Genomic DNA, 14403 nt, shown 5'->3' on the forward strand with positions numbered 1-14403 from the left:
GATAGTATAGTTGTCAAGTTTGACACAGACATATATATATGTTTGTTTATTTATATTTATGGCTACGATTGGAAATGTATGGTATTATACACTTTAATGATAATCAAGGCTTATGTTTGATTCAGAGCCATTCCTGTACACTTTTAGAGAATAAAAACACAAAATTGGCTAAATATTCTGAAAAAAGAACTAAACATAATTAATATAACGTTACTATTATCTACATTCATAGTATAATGATTTTATAGTTTTCAAATAAAATTTAAAAAATGTATGTTCTACTGTAATTTTTGATAGTCGCTTTGTAATATCTTATTATCAGTTTTGCATTTTTTCTCGCATTTTTATCGTTTTAATTTTACTGTAGAAATTATTCTATTACTCCATCAATTATTTATATGTTTAAGAAAAAATAAAATAAAAATAGCAATGTTATATATATTTTACGAATAATGCATATAAATAATTTTTTTTTCTTTTTTCGAGAACATATCTTTATGGTGTTTTCCAAAAATATATAAAAAAAATAAATATACCCAGCATTTTCAGTAAAACAAATAATGTTGAAAATATCGAGGGAAACTAAATTATTCCACCGACTGGTTGTAAAATACAATTTTTATCCAAACACACATTTATGTATGTTCATAAATAATTAAACAAATATACATATGTATAGGGAATAGTATTATGGCCAATTTTACTACAATGCAATGTAATAGTCTTTTCTTTATATTTTTGGAAACATAAAAAATAAATAAAAAAAAAGTGATAGTTGGAAGAATATTATTTCAACGTGAATTAATGTGAATGTTTTATAAGGTGGGAATAAATATAAATATATGTTGAAGTATAAAAAGAGATCTTGTTAATACGCAATTTATTTGGCTAGCTCTTCATTTGAATTAGATATTATTTATTATATATATTATATGTATGTATACATTTCCAACTTTCAAACAGAGTTCAGAATAAAAAAAGTAAAATGCTTAGGTTGCGACGTTTTAATAAATTGTGGACAAAATCTATTTTTTTTAATGTTCGTAATTTTTGTGAAAATAAAAAAATTCATTACAATGGACCAAAGGATACATATATAAATTCTGGGCTTGAATTAAAAAATGAAGACACAGAAAAGTTAATAAGTTTAATGAAAGAGAGTTTAAAATTAAAACTTTTGACATGCACATATTATTCAGAAGAGATAGGGAAACATTATTTAGAACTAGCAATATTAGAGCATAAAAATTTATTATTAAATGATTCGAAAAATCATTATTTAAAAAGTTATGAAATATATAAAAAAATTCACAGCGAAAATAGTATAATGTGTGCAAATATACAAACATATATAGGTGTTATTTATAAAGATTTAGGAGATTTTAAAGCATCAGAAGAATTTTTGCAACTTTCATTAGCAAATAAAAAATTAATATGTAATGATAAAAATTATTTAATTGTGGATACACTTAATAATCTTGGGTCTTTATATCAACATAAAAAAAACTATACAACATCAATCGAGTATTTTGAAGAATGTATAAGAATTTTATTATCGTCATCAATATATTTACATAAAAATGAGCAAATAGCTTTATGTTATTATAATTTATCTTTTTCTTACATTGGAATAAATGATCTTAATTCTGCAATAACATGTTTAATACGTTCATATCAAATGGCTCAAAATGCTTTTGGTCCTGACCATATGTTAACAATTAGAATAAAAAATTTATGGGAGCGTTTAGAAAATGAAGTAATAGAAGGTAAATAATATAATAATAATCTTAGTGTGCTACAAAATACTTAAGTTTATTTTTGGTATTGTAATTAAATAACTTATTACACATATAGATATTTATTTCGTGAAATTTGGAAGTGTATATATATGCCCATTATCAATATATATATTTTTTAATGTTTTTTGTGATAAAAAATTAAGATTATAATAATAATTCTAAAATAATACAGAACAACCATAATATAAATTAATAAAAAAATAATATAAATAAGTTATAATTTGTTTAGTGTTAAAATGTGATTTTCGATTTATCTTATTATTTTGTGGATAGTCAAAAAAATATGAAGAAAAAATAAAAATAAAAAATAAACCAGCATTTAGTATTACAAAAAATTAATTTTTTATTATCCTCTATATAAGTGCATATGACTAACATATATGTAAGCAATGCAAACATATCATATAGGAACATGAAATTATATATACATGTGTGTAAAAAAATGCATATCATATGCTATGTTGTTTATATAATGTAGAAAAATATAAACATGAGCAACGATAGAAAGACGATTAATAAAATATTTCAATTAAAAAGAAAAAAAAAGTTTTTATGAACATCACATATATTGTATACCACGCAGTGCGTATATTTATTAAAAAAAATAGCTTTTGCAATATATGTAAAGTTGAAAAATGCAAAAAAAAATATAAGAATAATGATATAAATTAGTTATAAGCCAGTTGTATATAGATATGCACAAATATAGGGAATAATATACATAATAGATGCATTTGTTAATTTTATGTTTTGAATTATTTTATATAGTTTTTCAATTTTATTATACCATTAAGCATATCATATATACCCAATGGGATATATCTCCACAAAAATCTAGCAATTTCTTCAGTTTTGACCCATCGTACAACGATAATTTATTTGTATATTTTTTATAATCTGTATATATATTAATCAAATAAAATATGAGATATGTCATTGTGGTTATTTAAAATAATTTATATTTTTGATAACTATATAAAACTTATAACTTGTTGTAGAAATCTTTTTCTCCCAACGCACAAAAATGTGGGTCACCCAAAAAAAAGAAAAGAGAAAGAAATGGGAAAGAAATGAGACATATAGAAAATTGTAAATATCTTCAAATAATATCTATGACAATATGTCAATTTTATTATCTTTCTATAAATATTATTATGGTTATTATTTTTTTTGAAATATGGGGCTCTTCACTATTATTTAGCATGTAACTACTTTAATTGCTCAAATATACCCATTTTTAGATGGAACGTATTTCAAGAGGATTCTTCAGAAGATTCACTATTATCCTTGTTCATTTCCATATACATATTTTCTCTTATGTCCCTATTTATAGTAAATCCACATATTTGTGGAGTATAATAATTTTTTTTTTTATCAGATAGTATATTAAATGATAAGGCAAAAAAAGAGGCAAAACTAGTACCAAAATAAGAACCATCTAATTGATTAATTAATGAATTTTTATGAGGATAATATGTTTCGCAACATCGAGGGCAATATAAAAGTGGACTTAAAAATTTAGGTACTTCTGATATAGCTGTTGGCAATAACTTTGCATTATCACAATATATACTTGGGCATGTTCCATAAATACCAGATTTATATTTTTCTCTCATAAGAGCTAAACCTTTTGAAGTTAAAATGAAACGGCTATGTATTAGCCCATATAAACATGCTGCATTTTGTTCATATATATCTTTATTTTTATATAATTCTTCTGATCTTCTATTTATTTCATCATCATCTTCATCATAATCATCATCATCATCATCGTCATCATCGTCATCATCTTCATCTAATATAATTTTTAATAATTTTTTAAAATGTGGTACTTTATTTTGTAACCCAATTAAATTAAATTCATCTCTAATAAAATCTTCATCGACTTCTACTAAAAATATATTTTGTTTTAGTTGGCAAAACCACTCAATCCACGAGACCTACATGAAATAAATATATGATATGAAAATGGAGGAAATGTGTTAAAATTTACCAAATAGCTTTACAATATACATTTAAATTGAAAATGTATAAAATTAATTTTTTTTTTTTTTAAAAAACAATATATAAGTATATTCATTACATAATGTATTGATGAATATATTTTTCAGTTTTTCTATAAAAAATTATGATTTTTTTTTTATTTTATATTACCGTAGCCTCGTTAAAATCGTCTTCATCATATTCGTCGTCATCATCATAATCATCATCGTCATCATCATCATCATCATCATCGTCGTCATCTTCCTCTTCTTCCTCATCTTCATCTTCTTCTTCTTCATCCTCTTCCTCTTCTTCCTCTTCTTCCTCTCCTTGTTCGTCTCCTTCATCTTTAACTTCTAAACCTGAAATATGTTCATTTTCATCATGGTCATATTCTTCCTCCTTATAATCACTTCGTATTGGGCTATCAAAATATTCACCTGAAAGTTCTACATCCTCTTCCTGATTATCTTCTTCTTGAAATGTATTATTTAGGCTGTCATCTGATATATGATCCATGCTATTTTTAAAAATATTTTTAATTAGGAAACGTACTTGATATATATATATATATATATATTTTGCACCTATATGTATTTATATACGTTTATTTATATGAACTGCCCAAAAGTTGAAAATATAAATTTTCCAAATATAATTTTTGAATTGGTTTTAAAAACATATTATTACTATTATGTAAAGAAATGTATGTAATTATTTACAGATATGTTTATACATAAAAAATGTAAAAAAATAATAAATAGATAATAAATGAAAATAAAAATGATAACAATAACGCATAGATATGTGGATAGATATAATATACAAAATAGCACAGAATTCCCTTTAACATGCCTTTCTTTATTTATTTAATTTCATTGTACATATTTGTATACATAACTGCGCTCGATTTAAAAAATTCTAAAAACACAACAAGCGCATATATATATATATTTCAATTCTTTTTATTATTCCAACATTGTAATAATATATTTATATATATTATGTATGGATTATGGTGCTCATAGATTATATAATATGCGTACTTATAAATGTTTTATAAAATTAATAAAAGTAATAACGATAATAAATATGTGGCATCACTAAATATATAGCGGAAACATTTTACATTTAAAAAAAATATATATATTTATATATATTTTGGCATTTATGTAAAACAAAAAACCAGCCCAGATATATTTTTGATATTATTCCGTTTTCGGTAGTTTGAAAAAAACACTTTTCAATTATTTCTATACATATCGTGATATAAAATGCGATGTACATACATACTATATATATATATGTATATTGCATTTCATGCTTATTATATAACACATATTATTATATAGGGGGGAATTAATGATTTTGGTAAAACTTGATGATATTGAAAAGCTTCCCTTTTGTGTATCCAAATATCGAAGACCTTTATGTATAAATATATTTATATGAATAGTGGAAACTTTTTCGATTTTTATGAAAAATAAACTTTTTCACGATAAAAAAAATGAAAAATCATAACAATATATTTCGAGGGGTGTCAACAAACATATGAATAAATAGTATATATTAATAATTTCATATATTTTATTTATTCTAAACTTAATAATTCTGAATATAATATAGTATGCACTATATTTTTTCGAAATAAAAAGATTTTTTAAAACACACTTTTTTATAAATTTTATAAGTATTTATATTTTTCTCTATTTTTTCCTTAGATCATGTAAAATGTATGATTTTTTATTTATTCTAATCGTTGTGATAATATTATCAAATAGGGCATGGGTCATTTAGAACGAATTAAAGTCTACATATACATATTATTGTGCGAAACGTTTTATTTAAATCTTATAGCTTAATGCTAGTATAAAAATTGGAGGTAAAAAATGTGTATGTATATATATTTGGTACGTGTGTTTAAAATAAGGAAAAAAACATAAGTGAAAATTTTAAGTTATCCATAAAGACACAAAAAAATATTCGCAGCAAAATAATATGCAATTAGCATATTTTTTCATTGTATTTAGATTACATGAAAATTATAAGACATGCTTAAGTCTATATGTGTGTACTTATGTAAAATTGTGTTTTAAAAACATAAGGCACAAAAATTTATTAAAAAAATCAAAAGAAAAAGGGTATGAATATTTGGTTGTATATTTTATAAATTATATTGCAATTTTTAAAATCGATTTTAGCAGAACATTTAAAAAGGGAAATTACGATGCATTTTTTTGTTTGTTAATTTTTCTAAAGTTCAAATTTCGAACTGATATATAGATGTTATTTTGAAATATTCTTTAGTTTAATTTGTAAATCATTAATTAAATCAGTTAAATTTTTTATAAAATCGTCATAAATAGGAGTTATGAAGTTAATTAATTCTGATACCCTTATATTTTGGTTATTTACATTTTCATATTTCAATAATTCAGATTTTAGATTTTTGGATATATCGTCGTTGTTCTTTATTGATTCTAAAACCCCCTTTTTTGCTTCTCCTTTTCCATATTTTAAAATGATGTGACTTTTATTAAGTTCGTTTATTTGAATTAGGCTATTTAATTTTTTTAATATAAAGTTACAAACATTTTTTATTTTTTCTTTTTGTATATATATATAAGCATTTGAGGAATTGATAACGTGGGTTTTGTTGTCTGTAAAAAAAAAGTTATAATTATAGTTTTTTTAAAATACACACATTATATATATACATATGTATTATTACTTTCAATGAAAGATCGAAGAATTCCATCTATAATATTCAATTTTTCTTCTGGAACAAAACTGTATTTTGATAGGCTGTAAAATGGGGAACATATATATATTTATTTTGTATACGCATATATATGTTTTTATTGTATCAAAACATTAAAATATACTAGCCCCCCTTTTTTGGTATTATATAAACAAAATTTAATAATAAAATAAATAAAATTTAATTATTCTTAAAACTTACAGTTTCACAACATCATCAGAAGTATCTTCAAACGAAGCTTCTATGTCGAGAAATAAATCTTTTATAGTTTGCTTTGTTGCATTTATATCATTACTAAAGTCATCTGAAAGTTTGTCAAATTCTTCAATGATCTAAATATAAAAATTAAAAGCAAAAAAATATTTATTTGGCATTTATTTTTTATGCGTTTTTGTTTAATTATTATTTCCATACGTCAATATATATCGAATTTTAAAAAAATAATACATTATTTTTCGAATGATCAATATTAGTTTCTTTCTTAATATGTTTATCTAAAGAGATATTATTTCCTTTTGGTTCAATGCCTAAAAACAAAAAAAGATAACAATGAATAAAACTGCTTCACAATAATTATGAGGATCCACAATGGTGGACATCCATAAAAATATATTATATATATATATAAGTTTTAAAAATAATTTTTATATTCTCTGATAATAAATGTCTTATGAGTTGTGTGTATATATATATAACTTCTCCTACATTGTGTAGAAAATATTTATGTTTCATTCATATTTATTTATTATATATCTGTATGTATTGTTATTAGTTACTTAAATTAAAAGATAAAACACATTTTAAAATGATAAATAGGACTAAAATGGTAATTGGTATTTTCATTGTGTTAAACGATATGTGATAATTAATGAGGGTTTATTTTTGTGAATTTATGTCTCAAATCATGAAACCTTAAATTAGTGTTGTATATAGATTTTACACATAAAAGTTCAAATTTATACTATTGTGTGAAACCACGTTTTTTGTATTAAAAGACAAATAATAAATAAATAAAAATGAGTCTGCTTCATATTATAAATTATATATATATATATGCGTTTATGGATAATTAAAGACAAGATAATCATATATTATATATTTTTTTATGTCTGGGGTAAAACGGGAAAGAAGTATATCCAAATAATGTGTAATAGGTTTTCATTTTATAAATTAAACAAATGCAGAATATTATTTAAAATGATAAATTTATAATTGTCCAGAACATATATAAGTGTGTTACGTTTTTAAAGGCAAAATTGCCCATTTTTTATTAAACGGTTGAAAATTTCAAAAAAAATTGAGCACATAAAAACTCCATAAATATTGGTATTATATTAAAAAAAAATATAAACATGCATAAATATTTTTTTTTGGCTAGCCCAAAATTTAATACCATATTGCTAAATGGTATGTATTTTGATGGGAATTAAAGTACAACTCCATATGAAAAAGAAAACAAAAAATAGTATATGAATTATATATACATATATTTATTCGACACAAATCCCCTATATCGTATGTTAGACATGTTAACTTTATAAATTCAGGAAATATAAACATATTAACAAAAAATTTATATTGATATAATTTTTTAAACACGCATGCAAAAAGAAAAATAAAACAAAATTTGTAAAATAAAAATTATAAATAAGAAATTAAGTTGCCAATAGTCCATCAGTTGGTTTTACTATTTAGGATGTAAACTTAAATAGTAAACAGTATATAGCAAGATGACCTTTTTCGCATTGCTTCTTTAATAATCTATTCCTTATATTCAAAATATAAACCGTAATATGTTCAAATTAGTATTTAACCAAAAGCGCAATATTATCGGAAAAATATATTATAGTCATTTTTCTCTTGAGACAAATACACAAACCTTATCAAAACGGAAGTATGTGTGTATTTTGGATATACGATGAAAACTTCTTAAATCTAAAGATAAAATATATCTATTTATTATAATAATCATCGTTATTTCTATTTATTTATGTAGTTGTATTTAAAAAAAGAGTTTAGTTCATATATACTTAATTTTTTTTTTTCAAGTATTTAAATTATACACATTTAACATATTAATATATGTGCTCATTTGGTTAGTATTTATAAAATTCATAATAATATGACTTTTTATTCTAAAAATAATTTTAATAGCTTAGTATAATAAAATAATTTCAATTATTGTAATAAGGGGCACCACATATTTTATTGAAAATTCCAGTTTGATATATAAGCACCATCAACCAAAATATATCTTTAAAAAATATAAGTGCGAGTGGGAGAAGCTTTATATATATAATTATCTTATAAAATATCACGGTATTTTTATACATACTTGCATGTGTGTATTAGGTTAATTACATTGAAGAATTGTATTTTGTTACAAACAAAAAAATAAAATAATGCATATTTGTTTTTGTGCATTTTTTTTCTTGTATATATATGTTGTAATATCAAATATATGATAGTTTAATATGTACCATATTAAATAGTGATATCTCTAAAAAAAAAAAAAAAATTATTTATACATGTAATATAATAATATATATTTCATTTTTGAAGGGGGCGTGAGCAAGCTATATTTTTAAGAACAAAGCTATATCGAATTTTTTTTGAATTTATAATTTTCTAAAAATTACATTTAAAATTATGAATTTTTTTTAATTAAAAATATAAAATTTATATATAATAAATTTTCTTATATTTACTATCATATAATGTAAGTTTGTGTGATATAGATATATTTATATATTATATTTTTTTAAATATACAGCTTTTTTTTACAACAAAGTGTGCGCATAAAAAAATATACATATAGTAAAAAAAAAAAAAAAAAAAAAAAAAGCTGGATACTTAAAAAAATATAAATTTACCTGACCCACGCAAATATGTTATATTAAATTATTAACTTTCTATCGTATTATTTATTAACTAATTCATTTGTTACTTTCACATTCACTCCTTTTTTATTTACGTTAATTAAATTAATTATATTAACATAATATATTTTTGGCTTTTATTCCTATATATTTGTTTGTTAAAAATGTTGTTTTAAGTTATAAAAAAATATAAAACAAATATATAAATATGTGTATATAATATATATTATATATATTTGCAACTTTTTATTTGTTCTAGTTCCTTTTTTGTTTTTATTTATTTTTTGGTTCTTATATTATTATAATTAAAAAAAAAGGTTTTTAATATTTTTTTGTTTTTTTATTTAATACAGGAATCTATAATATACTATATTTTTTAACGTTATATTTTTAATTTTGATTTTTCTCGTTTCTCGTTTTTCGTTTTTGTTTTTGTTTTTTTATTGTATTTCTTTATTTAAAAATGGCTGTTACAAATGAGGAATTAAAAACAGCCCATAAAATTGTTAGAAGAGTTTCAAATATTGAAGCTTTTGATAAAAGTGGAGTAGTCTTTAAGGTAATAGAAATTGCACATAGTATATTATATATATATTTATTTATTTATTTTCGTATTTTTGCCCATTTAAATTTGTATGTAATATATTTTTTATTTTATTTTACATTAGGGATATCAAATATGGACAAATATATCCCCAACTATAGAGGAAGATCCCAATGTTATGTTTGTTAAGTGTGTTGTGCAACATGGCTCTAATCAAGATAAATTAAATGTCGTTCAAATTGATCCACCTGGAAACGGAACGGTTAATAGTCATAAAAAATATATATATATTTGAAATAAAACATGATAATGAATTGATATCATTGATATTATAACATTACATAAAGGTGTGTATATAAATAAATATATGTTTGTTAATATTTCTTTCTTTTTAGCCATACGAAATCGACATAAAAAATGCATGGAATTGTAACTCACAAGTAGACCCTATGTCATTTGGTGATATCGGTTTATTAAACCACACAAATACACCCTGTGTTCTTGACTTTTTGAAGCATAGATATTTAAAGAATCAAATATACACCACTGCCTGTCCTTTAATTGTTGCAATAAACCCATATAAAGATTTGGGAAACACAACTGATGAATGGATTCGTAAGTATCGTGATGCATCTGACCACACTAGGTTACCACCCCATATTTTTTCATGCGCAAGAGAGGCTTTATCAAATTTACATGGCGTTAACAAGAGTCAAACTATTATTGTCTCTGGTGAATCTGGTGCAGGAAAAACCGAAGCAACAAAACAAATTATGAAATATTTTGCTTCATCAAAAAATGGAAACATGGATTTATATATTCAAACAGCAATTATGGCAGCTAACCCAGTTCTTGAAGCTTTTGGTAATGCCAAGACAATAAGAAATAACAACTCATCCCGTTTTGGTCGTTTTATGCAGTTGGCTATATCTCATGAAGGAGGTATACGAAATGGTTCAGTTGTTGCATTTTTATTAGAAAAATCAAGAATTATAACTCAAGATGACAATGAAAGATCATATCACATATTTTATCAGTTTTTAAAAGGTGCAGATAAAAATATGAAAGCTAAATTTGGTTTGAAAGGCATTAAAGATTATAAGTTATTGAATCCAAATTCACCTGATGTCGATGGTATAGATGATGTAAAGGATTTTCAAGAAGTAGTAGCCTCATTAAAAAATATGCAATTAAATGATGAGCAAATTGAAGTAATATTCTCAATAATTGCGGGTATTTTAACATTAGGTAATGTTAGAATAATAGAAAAAACTGAAGCTGGTTTATCCGATGCTGCAGGAATTCATAATGATGATATGGAAATATTTAGAAAAGCATGTGAATTAATGTTTTTAGATCCCGAATCAGTAAAGAGAGAGTTATTGATTAAAGTTACTATTGCTGGAGGAAATAGAATTGAAGGAAGATGGAATAAAAATGACGCAGAAGTATTGAAATTATCTTTATGTAAAGCAATGTATGAAAAATTATTTTTATGGATTATAAAGAATTTAAATAGTCGAATTGAACCAGAAGGTGGATTTAAAGCATTTATGGGTATGTTAGATATTTTCGGTTTTGAAGTTTTTAAAAATAATTCATTAGAACAATTATTTATTAACATTACAAATGAAATGCTACAGAAAAATTTTGTTGATATTGTATTTGAAAGAGAATCTAAATTATATAGAGATGAGGGAATATCAACCGCTGAATTAAATTACACATCTAATAAAGAAGTGATTAGTGTATTATGTGAAAGAGGAAAATCAGTTTTATCGTATTTAGAAGATCAATGTTTAGCACCAGGAGGATCAGATGAAAAATTTGTAAATGCATGTGTTGTAAATTTAAAGAGTAATGAAAAATTTATACCAGCAAAAGTTGCATCAAACAAAAATTTCATAATACAACATACTATTGGTCCAATTCAATATTGCTCTGATAACTTTTTGCTTAAAAACAAAGATGTGTTAAGAGGAGAATTAGTTGAAATTATTTTAGGATCTGAAAATAAAGTAGTTAGTGGATTATTTGAAGGCCAAGTAATTGAAAAGGGTAAAATGGCTAAAGGTTCATTAATTGGTTCCCAATTTTTAAATCAATTAACTTCTTTAATGACATTAATTAATAGTACTGAACCACATTTCATTCGATGTATCAAACCAAATGAAAATAAGAAACCATTAGAATGGTGTGAACCCAAAATATTAATTCAATTGCATGCCTTATCTATTTTAGAAGCCCTTGTTTTAAGACAATTAGGATATTCATATAGAAGAACATTCGATGAATTCTTGTACCAATTTAAATTTGTAGACATAAATACTTCTGAAAACTCTGCACTTGATAGTAGAGAAAAATGTAATCAGATATTAAAGATTTCAGGCCTTTCTGATGATATGCTTAAAATAGGAAAGACAATGGTATTTTTGAAACAAGATGGCGCAAAAATGTTGTCAAAGATGCAAAGAGAAAAACTTGTAGAATGGGAAAATTGTGTAAGTGTAATTGAAGCTGCAATTATGAAGTACAAACATAAGCAAAATGTTGAAAATAACGTATCTTCTCTTATGAGAGTTCAAGCTCATATAAGAAAGAGAATGGTTGCTTAAGGGGAGAGCACACACTGAGACATAATTTATACACACGAGAGCAAATACATAGATGAATACATATTCAATTTTTCGTTTGTCTGTATTTTTTTGTATAATATATTTTATTTTTTTGTATATTACTCCGATGTTAATTTGATTTATTTGATATTTTATTATTATATATTTTTTTCGATATCATAACTATAGTATATATATATATATATTAATATAACAACTTTGCCCTCAATCCGCGTTTTACATATGTATACATATAAGTATGTGTATGATTAAACGGAAATTGTTTTATTAAATATATTTTAAAGATCATTTGTCAAAAAATAAATAAAGTTTATCCCTTATGTATACATATATATGTGTAAATAAAGGGATATGTTGCTCATATATAATATTTGAATTTGTTTACTTTTTTTGGTAACTATTTTTAAAACAATATGAAAATATTTATAGTTTGAAAGAAAACATTTATAAAAAAATTTAAGAAAAACTGTTAAAGGTTAAAAAAATGATAGTTTTATTGAATAAAACGATGATATTTAATATTTGGTATGGTTGCAATGAACATAAAAATTCCAAATTAAAAAAAAGGATAAGACAAAAAGCGTAAGAGAGTGTGATTACAAATTATATCCTAATTATCGAGCTTCATATTGCATAACTATAAAAAGAAGAAGGAATTATAAAAAATATATATATATAGCATGGATATAATATATATATATAACATTAAACGAATAACTATGTAATGATAAGGTGTATAATAAAAAAAGATGGTTTACCGCGTCGGCTTCTTTTCTTAAAAAATATTTTTGATCCACAATTTTTACATCTCAATGAGGCATTAGGTGGTATTACTGTATCAATTCCGCATTCTGATTAAAAATATAAAAATTAATGTGAATAAATGCAATGGGGAATTACAAAAAATATATACTGAACTTTCATCCATATATTATACATAAATATGAGACAACAAATAGATAAATTGAAAACTGTTTTTTCTTAATATATGCATACCTCCACAAATATAAACAACGGGATCGGTTGATATATCTTCGTCATGCTCTCTTATATACATTTTCTGGAATTACATTTATTTAATCGCTTGTTTATATTCGATGAATTGTATAATTTTAAATAAGTTTATCGTGTTTGAATATTTATTATTTATATTTTTTCCTCGAAATTTAGTTTAATAAAATAGAATTCAATATATATAAACTTCTTTCAATATACGCAATTATTTATGTGATTAATGTAAAGAGAATCAAAGGAATAGTTTATTTGATTTATATATTTTTAAATGTTTCGATTGCCTTCGTTCTATGCAAAAATCATGCATGAAACATCGATTTTTGTATTTTTTTAATTGTTATATAAGATATTAATTTTTTATGATAAATTGATAAAACATACGCTTAATTTAAAAAAAATTGTTATTCAATTACTCTTTATTATTTTTTTTGTATTTGTTTAAAAAAATTGTATTTATGTAATGATTTATATAATTAATAGCTACATGGATACCGAAATCCTATAAAGTTATATATTTTATATTATTGTCATCACTGGAAAATAAAATAAATAAATCATGCATGTATAAGTCACACTACTTCATCATTTTAAATAAAATGTAGAATATAAAAATACGTCAAAGCTCCTTATAAATAATTCGAGGAAACAATAATCACAAGTTTTATAATTGTTGTGTCAATATTTCAGTAAGAGCCTATGATAAGAATATTCACTAACCAATTTTTATTTGGCTATATTTATATACGCATATAATAAAAAAAAAATAGTATATACGTATATTTTTATT

The 14403-nt window shown here is 23.0% G+C and overlaps 5 protein-coding genes across 5 annotated transcripts; 2 read left to right on the top strand and 3 right to left on the bottom strand.

The window, feature by feature from the left end:
- Positions 1 to 985: 985 nt before the first annotated feature.
- Positions 986 to 1774, top strand: PBANKA_1355400 (tetratricopeptide repeat protein, putative; the record flags this gene model as incomplete). The annotated part of the gene is made up of 1 exon (XM_034567190.1): positions 986 to 1774. One exon carries the CDS (start codon positions 986 to 988, stop codon positions 1772 to 1774), a length of 789 nt encoding a protein of 262 aa, XP_034423711.1.
- Positions 1775 to 3052: 1278 nt separating this feature from the next.
- Positions 3053 to 4301, bottom strand: PBANKA_1355500 (casein kinase II beta chain, putative; the record flags this gene model as incomplete). The annotated part of the gene is made up of 2 exons (XM_034567191.1): positions 3053 to 3739; positions 3954 to 4301. The coding sequence occupies 2 exons, from the start codon at positions 4299 to 4301 to the stop codon at positions 3053 to 3055; spliced, it is 1035 nt and encodes a 344-aa protein (XP_034423712.1).
- Positions 4302 to 6068: 1767 nt separating this feature from the next.
- On the bottom strand, positions 6069 to 7386 carry PBANKA_1355600 (sporozoite protein essential for cell traversal; the record flags this gene model as incomplete). Its single annotated transcript, XM_034567192.1, has 5 exons — positions 6069 to 6442; positions 6514 to 6587; positions 6745 to 6875; positions 6991 to 7070; positions 7320 to 7386. The coding sequence occupies 5 exons, from the start codon at positions 7384 to 7386 to the stop codon at positions 6069 to 6071; spliced, it is 726 nt and encodes a 241-aa protein (XP_034423713.1).
- Positions 7387 to 9885: 2499 nt separating this feature from the next.
- Positions 9886 to 12581, top strand: PBANKA_1355700 (myosin A; the record flags this gene model as incomplete). The annotated part of the gene is made up of 3 exons (XM_034567193.1): positions 9886 to 9981; positions 10091 to 10228; positions 10362 to 12581. The coding sequence occupies 3 exons, from the start codon at positions 9886 to 9888 to the stop codon at positions 12579 to 12581; spliced, it is 2454 nt and encodes an 817-aa protein (XP_034423714.1).
- A 635-nt stretch (positions 12582 to 13216) lies between these two features.
- PBANKA_1355800 (DNA-directed RNA polymerases I, II, and III subunit RPABC4, putative) lies at positions 13217 to 13659 on the bottom strand (the record flags this gene model as incomplete). The annotated part of the gene is made up of 3 exons (XM_034567194.1): positions 13217 to 13239; positions 13361 to 13453; positions 13599 to 13659. The coding sequence occupies 3 exons, from the start codon at positions 13657 to 13659 to the stop codon at positions 13217 to 13219; spliced, it is 177 nt and encodes a 58-aa protein (XP_034423715.1).
- Positions 13660 to 14403: the final 744 nt, after the last annotated feature.

This window comes from Plasmodium berghei, assembly GCF_900002375.2.
Source record: "Plasmodium berghei ANKA genome assembly, chromosome: 13".
NCBI classification, from domain to species: Eukaryota; Apicomplexa; class Aconoidasida; order Haemosporida; family Plasmodiidae; genus Plasmodium; species Plasmodium berghei.